Genomic DNA, 15,244 nt, shown 5'->3' on the forward strand with positions numbered 1-15,244 from the left:
GATAACAATAATTGGCTTTTAACATTAAGCAAAGGATATAAAAAAATTGCATAATTTATTTCAATTTATTGTTATAAACAACTTTTTAATAAGCAACAACATAAAATTTATTTTAAAAACTTATCTAGTGTTTTTTGTTGTGTCTTTGAATATAGTAGGTTACGAATCAATTGCTCATACTCGTAATGCCTTTCGAAGTTTGTTGTTCTACGTTGCACACCACAACGAAGTATTTGTAGAGCTTCTGGCATTGATTGTCGAGCTTCTAAAATTTGTTCTTCTATACTTGTATTAGATTCACTTTCTTCTATTAGTTTAAAGTTCTCATCAGAAGCAGCTTGCCATATTTCTGACACTGTCATTGTCAGAAAAAAAAAAAACCAATTTTCTAATTCTTCTTTTGACATACTGTCTCGAGTTTTATCAAAAATTTCGTTTGCAAGATATTCAAATTCTTCGGAAGGAGTTTCAGAGTTTGTCTTAAAAAAATCCATCTTTTGGAAGCAGTTTTCAATAATCTGAAACTTGCTTCCATGACATTGCTACCAAATGCAATGCATCAAGAAGGGGAAATCTTTTTTTTTTGCAATTGCATCAGATTGGTCTTTTATATAATCAAGTTTAGCTATAATTCTTGCACAAACTTCCCTGCGATAATAAGCTTTAAAAGCTTGTGTGATACCTTAGTCACATGGTTGAATTAACAATGTAGCGTTCGAAGGCAAGAAAATTACTTTGATGTTCTTTAATGATAAATTGTTTGTATGCAGTGCAGTTGTTTACTAACAAGACAATTTTTCGCTTTAATTTAAGATCCTGCTTAACTAACCAATTGTTGAAAATGTCATTAGTCATCCAAGCATTTGCACTAGATCAGTAGTCAACAGGCAAACTTTTGACACCTTTAAAACACCAAGGATTTTTACTTTTTCCAATCACTAGGAGCTCTCGTTTCTCACTTTTCCTATTGACACAACAAAGAATTATCATTCGCTCTTTTGAAGATTTAAATCCTTTAGTACTTTCATTTTTAAGCAAATAAGTATGCTCAGCCACTGCATGAAAATAGAGCCCTGTTTCGTATGCATTGTAAATATCCTCGGGAGAATATTGAGCAATAATTTTTGGCCACTCGGTCTTAATCCACACATGAGCTGATAAAAAAAAAAAAAAAAAATCAGCACTTTTTCCTTCACCATGAATGCCCTTGTACACAATATTCTCTCGCTTTTTCCACATGTTAAACCATCCATTAGTTGCGTGAAATTTTCTTTGCCCATTATTTATGCAAGTTCTGCTTTTTGACGCATCAGAGGCCCATTAATCGTACATCTTTTTCATGAACATTACTAAACCAAATTTTTAATGCTGATTCAACTTGAGTATCCTTACCAGATCGGGATCTCGTCTGATCTATCTTGTCATTAGTAAGAACTGAAGTTTCAATGTTTGATTTGTTTATTGAGATCTTACACAAGAGTGATTGTGAAATTTTTAAATGTACAGCCGCACTATGCTGACTCATTTTGGGCAGCTTATCATAGAACTCCAAAAAAAATTCTTTGTGTTTCTTGAAAAGATAAATACGTATAAATCTTACTTCTGCTGTAATGCTAAGGGTGGTTTTAATGGGCACTTAAAGTTAAATTCACTTACTGAAAGAGAGCATGCAAATAAACTTGAAAAATCACAATTAGACTGTATTTCTGTATTTATCCCCCCCCCCCCCCCCCCACACACACACCTGGAAGATTTAAGATTTACGGAAGATTATGATTATCCACCTGCATTTGCCTGGAAGATATAAGATTTACGGAAGAATAAGATTAAAGGAAGATTAACAAAAAAGTCAGATTTCGACAAATGTTCTTTGTCAAATTTTCTCCTGATTAACCCTTATTTCTTAGAATTCTGAGATGCAAAAAGGATTTTGATAACAATAACCGGAACTTTGATTATTATAGGCGGATTATTTTTAATTCATTTTAAACTTTGATTATTATAGGCGGATTATTTTTAATTCATTTTAAATGCCGTGTTTTGGGACTGACTGATTTTGATAACAATAGCCGATTGATAATATTATCCGTGATCACAATAAGCAGATTCTACTGTAACATCTTGTAATTAGAAGTTTATTTAGAAGAATATCATCTGCTCTCTTCATCTTAGCAGTCCAATTAATTTTGACATGGTATTTTTGTCTGCTAGCCCCACCTATTTTTCAGTGTTGCTCCTTTTGCATGCAAGTTGCTGGCTGAAGACTTCTTAAAAGTTAAGTTTAAAGAAACTTCTGTATTAAAGATAATGTTAAATTTTAACATTGTTACATTTATTTAAAAATTTCATTTAGGAAAAGATTATTTTTTAAAATAAATGCTGTAATAATTTTGTAATTTATAATAATTTTTTCTCTCTCTCTCTCTCTCTATATATATATATCTTTAATTTTCTTCAGGAAAACAACAGCCATAACATCAGTGACGGCACTTAGTTGGTCTGTTCATGCAGCTAACTGTATATTATCTGATAATGTAGAATGTTCTCAACAAGAAATTAAATTATTGGTAAGTATGCACTAGTACTGCTTTTCATTAGCCTGTATGGCATGTGGGTCTCTGTATATCGTCTACTTGATCCCATAAGTTAACTGTATATTTAATTTTAGTCAACATAATTAAAGAAAAACATCATCATCAAATTCCTGCCATGTACCCTCAAGTGGTGTACAGGATATGACAGTACTACATGAAAAATTTACATCATTACTAACTTCCTATCTACAATTTTCCTCCAAATCAGTCTGTTACTTGTCAAGACTCCAACATTATCAGATCTTATATTTCTATCATCTAAGGCACTTTGTACCGTATCAATCCACCTATATCTTGGTCTTCCTCTGGGTCGTTTTACTGCCAACCTGACAGAGAACACTTGTTTTGCTAATCTTTCTTCGCCCATTTTGTTTCAGTGACCATACTACCTGAGATTAGCTCAGATAACGCATTCCTGGATGCTGACAATGTCAAGTTCTTTCCTAATATCCTCGTTTTTAATATGATATTGCCATTGATGCCATCTGTTCACGCCTCTAATCTTTCTCAGGACTCTCATATCTGCGGTCTCTAGTCTTTGGTCAAGCGTTTTACTTCTGACCCAGCTCTCAGATCCATAAGTTCAAACTGGTTTGAACACTGTCTTGTATACAGCTAATTTAGTGTTCCGACTAATTTCTCTCTTATTCCATATGAATTTATTCAATTGACTTCCCCCCATACCAGCTTTGCTGATTCTTGTCTATTTCTATATTTAATTTACCATCTTCAGTAAAAATCGTGCCTAAGTAACTGAAATGTTTTACTTGTTCCACAGGTTCTCCATTCACAACACAGTTGACATTTTCAATGATTCTGCCTATTTTCATTGTCTTTGACTTTTTATTGCTGACCTTCATACCATATCTATTACAACAGCAATTGAATTTAGTCAGAGAATCTTGCAGACTTGTAGCGGATTTATTTAGAAGTATAACATCATCCGCATAAAGCAAAGAGCTGACATTAACATCTCCAATTTTGATATCAGGTTTAATACCACTTTCCTTCATAATGTGATCCATATAGATAATGAATAACAGAGGGGATAATGTACATCCTTGTCTCACACCAGATTTAACATTAAACCATCTTCCTGTACTTCCTTCAATTCTAACTGCTGACTTACAACTCAAATAAAGACTAAGTATTGCTTGATATAATGCCCCATTGACACCATATAACTGCAGCGTATTGAATAGCTTCTCTCTTGGCACCTTGTCATATGCCTTTTCCAAATCGACAAAACTTAAATATAGATCTTTGTTATATTCCCATGCTTTCTCAACTATTTGTCATAAAGTGAAGATCTGATCCTGACAGCCTCTATTTGGCCTGCATCCAGCTTGTTCTTCACCCAGCTTTTCTTCCACAATTCTTCTCAACTGTTTCTCAAGTATACTTGCATAGATTTTGCCAGGAACACTCAGTAGGGAAATACCTCTGTAATTCTCGCATTCAGTTTTATTTCCCTTTTTATATATGGGTACTATGAGAGCTCTACTCCAATCATCGGGAATTCGTCCCTCTGTCCAGGCTTTCTGAACTATGCAGTGCAGCCACTGTAAGACTTTTATACCACCATACTTCAGCATTTCTGGTCGAATATCATCTACTTCTGCTGCCTTTCCACATTTCAAGCCTTTGATGGCTTTTTCTACTTCCAGTATGGATATGTATTCCTGACTGCATGCCTGGTCAGTGTTTTTTATCACTGTGCTGTCATCACTGCTTGTTTCATTTAGCAGTTTTTCAAAGTAATTACTCCATACTTTTTCTCCATATTTTTTTCCATTGATAAAATTCCATTGATAAAAGATATCAATGGATATCTTTTTCTCCATTGAGAATGCAGCTGAAGTTTTCTATGTTTCTACTTATTTTTATAATTTTGGTCTTTTTATTGCTGAATTTCATGCCAGATTTATTAGAACTGTTATTCAGTTTAGTTAGAGAATCCTGGAGACTGCACTAGATGTGTTTCGGAGTACATCATATTCATAAATCAGAGAGCTAAGTTTGACATCTCCAATTCTAATATTGTGCCTAATGCTACTTTCTTTCATAATGTGATCCATACAGATGATGAATAAGAGTGGAGATAATGTGCATTCTTGTCTTACCCTTCATTTTTAGATCAAGCCATCTTCCTGTATTTCCATCAATTCAAATTGCTGATTTATGACTTAAGCTATGTATTGTTCTGTATAATGTTCCATTTACTCCATATAATCATAGTGTTTTAAAAAGCTTTTCCTTAGGTGCTTGTCATATGCCTTTTCCAGATCTAGGAAACTTAAATATAGATCCTTGTTATATTCCCATGATTTCTCAAATATTCATCGTAAAGTGAAAATCTGATTCTGACAACCCTTCTTTAGCCTGAATCTCATCTTCTCTTCCACAATTTTTCTCAGCTTCTTTTCAAGCATACTTGAAAAGAAGCTGAGATTTCTTTGCATATTGTCCTCACAGGAACCATATTCTACACAGATGCCCATATGAAAAATGGACCATGTTGACTAGAACACTTTTTACCATCTTGCAAAATTTAATGCTGATATAGTCATTCACACACCAATTAGTGAAGCAGTAAAGTATCTAACAGACTGCATCGTCAGGCAGCAACAGCCTCCATTTCAAGAAAATCAACTAGGTTTCCACTGTATCCAAAGCCTTGGTAGAACTCAGAATTCCAGACAGCCAAAAAAGATCAACACAGAGCATGGGTTATATTTCATAGATACCCCATCACCATGAAACTTAAAGTTTTTAAATGTAATAATGTGCTCAGGCCAAAGCATATTATGTGAGATGTCAGAGTCAAAAACAGTCTTGGATCTACTTTATATCAATTAATCAAATGACCAGTGCAAAAATTGTTGTTTCTTTCTTAATCTTTCCCTCTTTTACCTTTATGGTGTTGAGGGTTTCTATTCCTTATAACCGCAACCATTATACTAGGATAAGGTGGTTGGCTCTATCCCTCCCGGTGTATCCTATGTCTGTAGAAGCATGATGATCTCAAGGCCGGTTTGCCTGCTTGAGGGAGGGAAAACCCTAGATAAACTGGAGAGAAAAACCCTGCAGTCCACGCCCAGGACCGGCTAAATTGTCTATGTCTGAGAAAGATCCTAAGCTCTTCACATCGGTGATTGGAATTGAACCCAAGACTCTCCTTTCTCAGGCATATATGGTTGTGAAGCGCCCCACTCGGCTAACCACACGACTTGCAAAAATCGTTCAGGGTAAAACCTAGAAAATGAAAGGTGGATATAGAACACACCGTTTGTGTTCCAGTTTACCTTATCAATTAATCAAACGAACAGTGCAAAAATTATATGGGATAAAATCTGGAAAATGAATGGTAGATATAGAACACACTGTTTGTCTACATTAGACCATAATGATTATTGCCGATCATAAAGCTATTTACAGACATGTTGAGAGAAAATTTTGCCAGAATCTCACCAACAGCTTCATATCCTCCTGAATTTTTAATACTGAAAGAACAGCAAGAAAAACAAAGACTGAATTTTTCTACCAGTGATCTTGAGCCATATAATCAGCCATTTGTTAAGGAGGAACTAAAACATGCTCTTTAGTCTTGCCCTAGTGCAGTAGGGCATGACATTTCAACCTTATAGTTCAACCCTATCAATAGCAGAATTGCTCTAGTCCGCCTGAGAGGAATACCACTCAATATCACCATCATAGAGGTCTATGCCCCAACCACAGATCACGAGGACTCCAAAGTAGAGGAGGTTTATGGTCAGCTTAATGCAACAATCACCAGAGCAAATAGAAAAAACCTTTTGATTGTACAGGATGATTGGAATGCCAAAATTGGAACAGACATCGGCAAGGATTATCTCACATTTGTCGAACTGGCTATGGGGAGACAAACAAAAGAGGTTTTGAATTGATCAATTTTGCCTCACAAAATGAACTTACCATTACTAACACTCTATTTCCCTATAAACCTTCCAGAAGATGGACATGGACGTCTCCGGATGGTAAAACACACACCCAAATTGGCTTGTAAGCACAAGATTTAAAAACTCCATCAATCTCACCTATGGGCCTCGCACCCACTCTGGGTCACAGCCCTGTTCAGGGGGCTTGAACTCACTCTTCAAAGTTCTTTGCAACTTTCCCTCACGGTACTTGTTTGCTATTGGTCTCACGGACGTATTTAGCCTTAGGTGGAGTTTACCACCCACTTAGGGCTGCACTCCCAAGCAACCTGACTCCAAGGAGATCACACCCGACGGAGACAGCATCAGCTATGGGCCTCGCACCCACTCAACCTCACATTGGCAGTGACCACAACATGGTCATCGCAATTATGAATATGAAAATGAGGGAAAGATTACTTACAAAATCAACTCATAAAAGATATAGAAAAATTAGAAGATCTCCAAATAAATACACTACATAAATAGAAATTAAAACAAATTTTTGACACAAACTTCAAGAAATATAATAGTATCGAATCTAAAACAAATACTTCTCACAAAAGATAACTGAGACAGCTGAAGAAATCCTTGGACCTATGTGATGAAAGAAGATATTTGAAATCTCATATTAATAGTGGTGATAATAGAGAACAGTATAAAAATATTACTAAGATTATTAAAAAAGAAATCAAACATGCTAGAAACTTATGGATATTGGATGAATGCAAAAATATAGAAGAGGACTTAAATAAAAATAATTCTAAAAGTGCTTTTCAAATTATCAATAAGTTAACCTAACCTTTTACCGCAATTAATTGGAGCATAGAAGATGAAGATGGAACTCCTATCACGGATAACCAGAAAATAGTTGATAGATGGAAATGTTACGCAACCAAACTTTTTCAAAAAGACACTCAACTGACTGATGATATTTTGAACAGAATTTTACCAGGAGGTTCGGAGGAAGGAGATTACCCGATATTAAAAGAAGTAATTGCAGCAGTTAGCTCCTCAAAAATAGGAAAATTACCGGTAAGTGATGGTGTCACAGTGGAACTGATACGCGAAAGAGGTGACATCATCATAAACAACTTGCTAAATTTATTCCAGGAAGTATGGAATACAGAGACTTGGCCTTCTGATTGGCAGACTTCTGTCCTTGTACCTATTCCTAAAAAGGGAAACAGCAATAACTGTAGCAACTATAGAACAATAAGCCTTATTAGTCATCCAAGCAAAATCCTGTTAAAAATACTATTGTCAAGAATCGAAAAGAAAATAGAAAGTAGACTATCAGGTGAACAAGCAAGTTTTCGGAAGTCCAGAAGTACAATTGACCATATTTTTACAGTACATATACTAGACGAGGGGTGCTTAAGGGTCGAAGCTGTATAACTGAGAGGAGACCTCCACATAGCCTTTAAAGGAATGCGGACAACCGACCAGGGCTTCTGACCTAATCTCCGATCCTCGCCATCTCGTGGTGCACCTTGTTGGGTATCTACTTGGATACTGAACGAACGAGAATGGCCTGGCAATTTGGGATTTAGCCGACCAAATTGTATTCTTATTGGTTAAACCAAAATAAAAAATGATAATACAACATGACAAAATTTCATGCCGGCTGGGGTGTCGCCCAGTTAAACAAAACCCCCATTGTTTTCGCCAGGGAACCAGGGCAACACAGCGAAAAGTCAGCTACTGGAACAAATCTGAAAACACACCCTAACTCAACATCACTAAAGATCGGTACTATCAACAAAAGAAGCCTGAATGGCAAAGAAATGGAGCTAGCTGAGGAATTAGATAAGTACCAGTTTGACATAATAGGGGTGACTGAAACAAAAAAGACCAAAACTGGTGAGATCTTTCTGAGCAATAAATGCAAAATGTTATATTCAGGCAATGACAATCAAGGAAAAGGAGTTGCCATAATATTCAACACAAAATATGAGGCTAATCTCCAGTTCCCCATTCTCATATGGGCAAATATGAGGTACTCAGTTAGAAGTGGAGGAATTTTTTGAGGCTTTAGAAAAAGCAACTGACAAAATGAAAAAGGAAAAATTGGTCCTTGTTGGGGATCTAAATAGCGGAGTAAGAAATGAGTGTGAGACATACAGAAATATTTTGGGAAAATTTTAGAGAAAAGAGCAAAGCTAATAATAATGGCAAATATCTGTTGGATTTCTGCTCAGGACATGGACTGGTTATTACTAACACCATGTTCCAACATAAAAATGTGCACAAATTCACATGGAGAGAAGAGGCTAGGAATAAGAAAAGTCTCATTGACTATGTTATTGTTGATAGTGATGTTTTCTCCCTGGTGCAGGACCCCAGAGTGTACAGAGGATTTGAAATTGGAAGTGATTACTATTTAGTCTTGACCAGGATAAAATTGAATTTCATATTGAAAAGAATAACATATAAGAAAGTTTTAAAGCGAATAAAAGTTGAGCAGCTCTCAGATGTGAACTGTAGACTAAAATACACAAAGATTATTGAAGAAAAAATGAAGGAGTTTGAGAACAGGAATCAGACCTTGGAGATTCAGTGGCAAGCCTAAGAAAGCCCTGATTGATTCAGCTAGAGAGGCATGTGGTGAAGTTGTCTGCAAGGATAGAAAAATCAGAACTCCATGGTGGACACAGGAAGTTAAAGCGGCAGTGAAGTAAAAGAAGAAAGCCTATCAAAAGTTCCTGGCAAATAAGTCAGCTTGTGCTCTTAGAGAATACAGAGACAAATGCAAGAATGCTAAATACTGTGTAAAACTAGCTAAACAAAAGTCATGGGAGGACTTTGGCAAGAATATAGAAAATAAATATCAAGAAGGTGGCAAAATATTCTTGAGGTTGTTGAAGAAGCTTAGGAATGGAGGAAAGAGTGCTGTAAAAGGAGTTAGAGATGATAAAGGTGACAATGGAAACCGGAGAAAAAGATATCCTTGAAGTATGGAGTAATTACTTTGAAAAACTGCTAAATGAAACAAGCAGTGATAGCACAGTGGTAAAAAAACACTGACCAGGCATGCAGTCAGAAATACGTATCCATACTTGAAGTAGAAAAAGCCATCAGAGGCTTGAAATGTGGAAAGGCAGCATTAGTAGATGATATTCGACCAGAAATGCTGAAGTATGGTGGTATAAAAGTCTTTCAGTGGCTGCACTGCATAGTTCAGAAAGCCTGGACAGAGTTACGAATTCCCAATGATTAGAGTAGAGCTCTCATAGTACCCATATATAAAAAGGGAAATAAAAGTGAATGTGAGAATTACAGAGGTATTTCCCTACTGAGTGTTCCTGGCAAGATCTATACAAGTATACTTGAGTAACTGTTGAGAAGAAATGTGGAAGAAAAGCTTGGTGAAGAACAAGCTGGATTCAGGCCAAATAGAGGCTGTCAGGATCAGATCTTCACTTTACGACAAATAGTCGAGAAAGCATGGCAATATATCTATATTTAAGTTTTGTAGACTTGGAAAAGGTATATGACAAGGTGCCAAGAGAGAAGTTATTCAATACACTACAGTTATATGGTGTCAATGGGGCATTATATCAAGCAATACTTAGTCTTTATTTGAGTTGTAAGTCAGCAGTTAGAATTGAAGGAAGTACAGGAAGATGGTTAATGTTAAATCTGGTGTGAGACAATATGTACATTATCCCCTCTGTTATTCATTATCTATGTGGACCATATTATGAAGGAAAGTAGTATTAAACATGATATCAAAATTAGAGATGCTAATATCAGCTCTTTGCTTTATGCGGATGATGTTATACTTCTAAATAAATCCACTACAAGTTTGCAAGATTCTCTGACTAAATTGAATAGCTGTTGTAATAGATATGGTATGAAGGTCAGCAATAAAAAGACAAAGACAATGAAAATAGGCAGAATCATTGAAAATGTCAACTGTGTTGTGAATGGAGAACCTGTGGAACAAGTAAAACATTTCAGCTACTTAGGCACGATTTTTAGTGAAGATGGTAAATTCAATATAGAAATAGACAACAGAATCAGCAAAGCTGGTATGGGGGGAAGTCAATTGAATAAATTCATATGGAATAAGAAAGAAATTAGTTGGAACACTAAATTAGCTGTATACAAGACAGTGTTCAAACCAGTTTTAACTTATCCATCTGAGAGCTGGATCAGAAGTAAACACTTGACCAAAGACTAGAGACCACAGATATGAGAGTCCTGATAAAGATTATAGGCATGAACAGATGGCTTCAATGGTAATATCATATTAAAAATGAGGATATTAGGAAATAACTTGACATTGTCAGCATCCAGGAATGCGTTATCTGAGCTAATCTCAGGTGGTATGGTCACTGAAACAAAATGGGTGAAGAAAGATTAGCAAAACAAGTGTTCTCTGCCAGGTTGGCAGCAAAACGACCCAGAGGAAGACCAAGATATAGGTGGATTGATACGGTACAAAGTGCCTTAGAAGATAGAAATATAAGATCTGATAATGTTGGAGTCTTGACAAGTAACAGACTGATTTGGAGGAAAATTGTAGATAGGAAGTTAGTAACAATGTAATACTATCATATCCTGTACACCCCTTGAGCGTACATGGCAGGAATTTGATGATGATGACATACTTGACGAAAAATACATTGTACATAACAAAATAATCTGTCACAACTTTTTAGACCCTCAAAAAGCTTTTGACTCAATATGGCATGAGGCATTATAGAAAATTTTAGAACAATATGGTATTGACAACAAAATCATTAGGATTATTAAATCTCTTTATTCCTCATCTGATATGAGAATTTAAATTAAAAATTATAGCAGTGAACCGTTCCAGGTGGAACGGGGGGAATAAGACAGGGATGCATCTTGTCCCTTCTTCTTTTTAATTGTTTTCTGGAATATGTTTATAGATGATGCTCCTTATGAATATGACACTGGAATAGTAGTTGGCGGACTAAGAATAAATAACTTACGTTTTGCTGACGATATCGATTTTCTGTCAGAAAGTGAAGAAGAATTACAAGAGATAACCTGCCGTGTTTTCAGAACATTAAAAAATATGGATTATACATAAACCTACAAAAAACAAAAACAATGATAACCTCAAAATTAGACATTGAATTCTTAAAGATACAAATTGGCAATTAGCAAATTGAGAATGTAAAGAAGTTCACTTATCTAGGAAGCACGTTGAGTCAAGATGGTCGTTCAAAAACTGACATTAAATACCGTATTGCTAAGGCAACCATGGCCCTACAGAAGTTAAAACCATTGTGGGGAGATAACAGAATGGCAATCACAACCAGACTAAGACTAATTGACACCTTGGTGAATTCTGTCATGGTTGTGAGGCCTGGACTTTATTGAAGGAAGATGAGAGGAGACTCCTGTCTCTTTTGAAATGAAAACTTACAGAAGACTTTTGAGAATTCCCTATACCTCTCATGAAACCAATGAAAATGTATGAAAACTGACTGATTCAATAGATGGGAGAAAAACGGAAAATATTCTGACAGTCATCAGAAGAAGACAGATGAAATGGTTCGGAAATGTGGAGAGGGCTAATGGTATTCCAAAGCAAGCACTAGAATGAATCGTTCCGGGATCAAGGGTTAGGGGCCGACCTCGATTAAAATAGACTGATAACATCAAAAAATGGACAAATTCCTCAACTGACATCAAGAACAAGAGACCGAGATGACTGGAGGAGGCTAGCAAAGAGCATCACCTACCAGCCACGAATGACCCAACGGTTTATTTAGGACTATGGGAGAAGAAGAAGTGCAGTAGGGCCTGATGGGATCCACTATAAATTGATCCACAAACCTTTCTTTCAGTGTTGCACAGTGATCAGCATTCATATTAGAAATTATGGACTTTACAACGTGTTATAAATAACTCTTTTAATTTCCTGACGTTTCAATCTTCATATTAAGATCATCATCTGGAGCATATACAGATATACTGGACAAGCTGAGTTACATTACATACAGTAAGTTAGAGAAACAATGATTTGATCATAGGTTATTCTACTGGCATGACCTCAAGTGAAAAAAAAAATTTTTAATTATTTAGAAACTGCATCAAGCTAAATTCTATTTATGATAACATGAATAAACATTCTTTCTCACCATCATCATCAAATTCCTGCCATGTACCCTCAATGGGTGTACAGGATATGATAGTACTAGATGAAAAAAATTACATCATTACTAACTTCCTATCTACAATTTTCCTCCAAATCAGTCTGTTACTTGTCAAGACTCCAACATTATCAGATCTTATGTTTTTGTCATCTAAGGCAGTTTGTACCGTATCAATCCACCTATTTCTTGGTCTTCCTCTGGGTCGTTTTGCTGCCAACCTGGCAGCAAATCTTTCTTCGCCCATTCTGTTTAAGTGACCATACCACCTGAGATTAGCTCAGATAACACATTACTGAATGCTGACAATGTCAAGTTCTTTCCAAATATCCTCGTTTTTAATATGATATTGCCATTGATGCCATCTGTTCATGCCTATAATCTTTCTTAGGACTCATATCTGCGTTCTCTAGTCTTTGGTCAAGTGTTTTACTTCTGACCCAGCTCTCAGATCCATAAGTTAAAACTGGTTTGAACACTGTCTTGTATACAGCTAATTTAGTGTTCCGACTTTCTCTCTTATTCCATATGAATTTATTCATTTGACTTCCCACCATACCAGCTTTGCTGATTCTGTTGTCTATTTCTATATTTAATTTACCATCTTCACTAAAAATCGTGCCTAAGTAGCTGAAATGTTTTATTTGTTCCACAGGTTCTCCATTCACAACACAGTTGACATTTTCAGTGATTTTGCCTATTTTCATTGTCTTTGTCTTTTTATTGCTAACCTTCATACCATATCATCTATTACAACAGTTATTCAATTTTGTTAGAGAATCTTGCAGACTTGTAGCAGATTTAATTAGAAGTATGACATCGTCTGCATAAAGCAAAGAGCTGACATTAACATCCCCAATTTTAATATCATGTTTAATACCACTTTCCTTCATAAAGTGATCCATATAGTTAATGAATAACAGAGGGGATAATGTATATCCTTGTCTCACACCAGATTTAACATTAAACCATCTTCCTGTACTTCAATTCTAACTGCTGACTTACAACTCAAATAAAGATTAAGTATTGCTTGATATAATGCACCATTGACACCATATAACTGCAGCATATTGAATAGCTCTTCTCATTTGCCTTTTCCAAATCTACAAAACTTAAATACAGATCTTTGTTATATTGCCATGCTTTCTCGACTTTGTCGTAAAGTGAAGATCTGATCCTGACTGCCTCTATTTGGCCTGAATCCAGCTTGTTCTTCACCAAGCTTTTCTTCCACATTTCTTCTCAACTGTTTCTCAAGTATACTTGCATAGATCTTGCCAGGAACACTCAGTAGGGAAATACTCTGTAATTCTCACATTCAGTTTTCTTTCCCTTTTTATATATGGGTACTATGAGAGCTCTACTCCAATCATTGGGAATTTGCCCCTCTGTCCTGGCTTTCTGATCTATGCAGTGCAGCCACTGTAAGACTTTTATACCACCATACTTCAGCATTTCTGGTCGAATATCATCTACTTCTGCTGCCTTTCCACATTTTAATCCTTTGATGGCGTTTCCTCCTTCAAGTATGGATATGTATTTCCGACTGCATGCCTGGTCAGTGTTTTTTACCACTGTGCTATCACTGCTTGTTTCATTTAGCAGTTATTCAAAGTAATTACTCCATACTTCAAGGATATCTTTTTCTCCTGTTTTCATGTCACCTTTATCATCTCTAATTCCTTTTACAGAACTTTTTCCTCCATTCCTAAGCTTCTTCAACAACCTCCAGAATATTTTGCCACCTTCTTGATATTTATTTTCTATATTCTTGCCAAAGTCCTCCCATGACTTTTGTTTAGCTAGTTTTACACAGTGTTTAGCATTCTTGCATTTGTCTCTGTATTCTCTAAGAGCACAAGCTGACTTATTTGCCAGGAACTTTTGATATGCTTTCTTTCATTGCCTCTTTAACTTCCTGTGTCCACCATGGAGTTCTAATTTTTCTAACCTTGCAGACAACTTCACCACATGCCTCTCTAGCTGAATCAGTGAGGGCTTTCTTCAAGGCTTGCCATTGAATCTCCAAGGTTTGATTCTTGTTCTCAAACTCTTTCGTTTTTTCTTCAATAATCTTTGTATATGTTAGTCTACAGTTCACATCTGAGAGCTGCTCAACTTTTATTGACTTTAAAACTTTCTTACATGTTATTCTTTTCAATATGAAATTAAATTTTATCCTGCTCAAGACTAAATAGTGATCGCTTCCAATTTCAAATTCTCTGTACACTAGTGTCCTGCACCAGAGAGAAAACATCACTATCAACAATAACATAGTCATTGATACTTTTCTTATTCCTTGCCTCTTCTCTCCATGTTAATTTGTGCACATTTTTACATTGGAACATGGTGTTAGTGATAACCAGTCCATGTCCTGAGCATAAATCCAACAGATATTTGCCATTATTATTAGCTTTGCTCTTTTCTCCAAATTTTCCCAAAATATTTTTGTATGTCTCACAATCATTTCCTACTCTGCTATTTAGATCCCCAACAAGGACCAACTTTTCCTTTTTCATTGTGTCAGTTGCTTTTTCTAAAGCCTCAAAAAATTCCTCCA

The 15,244-nt window shown here is 35.8% G+C and overlaps 1 protein-coding gene across 1 annotated transcript in view; it reads left to right on the forward strand.

Moving 5' to 3' along the window:
* Positions 1-15,244, forward strand: part of l(3)80Fj (lethal (3) 80Fj) — a 770,029-nt gene that overhangs the window by 29,625 nt on the left and 725,160 nt on the right. The window contains exon 4 of the mRNA XM_090405954.1: positions 2,459-2,567. Coding sequence (XP_090262080.1) covers positions 2,459-2,567 — 109 coding nt within the window. The remainder of the gene's footprint in view (positions 1-2,458; positions 2,568-15,244) is intronic.

Source organism: Typopeltis vanoorti, chromosome 16 (assembly GCF_054136105.1).
Source record: "Typopeltis vanoorti isolate ZY-2024b chromosome 16, IOZ_Tvanoo_1.0, whole genome shotgun sequence".
Lineage (NCBI taxonomy): Eukaryota > Metazoa > Arthropoda > Arachnida > Uropygi > Thelyphonidae > Typopeltis > Typopeltis vanoorti.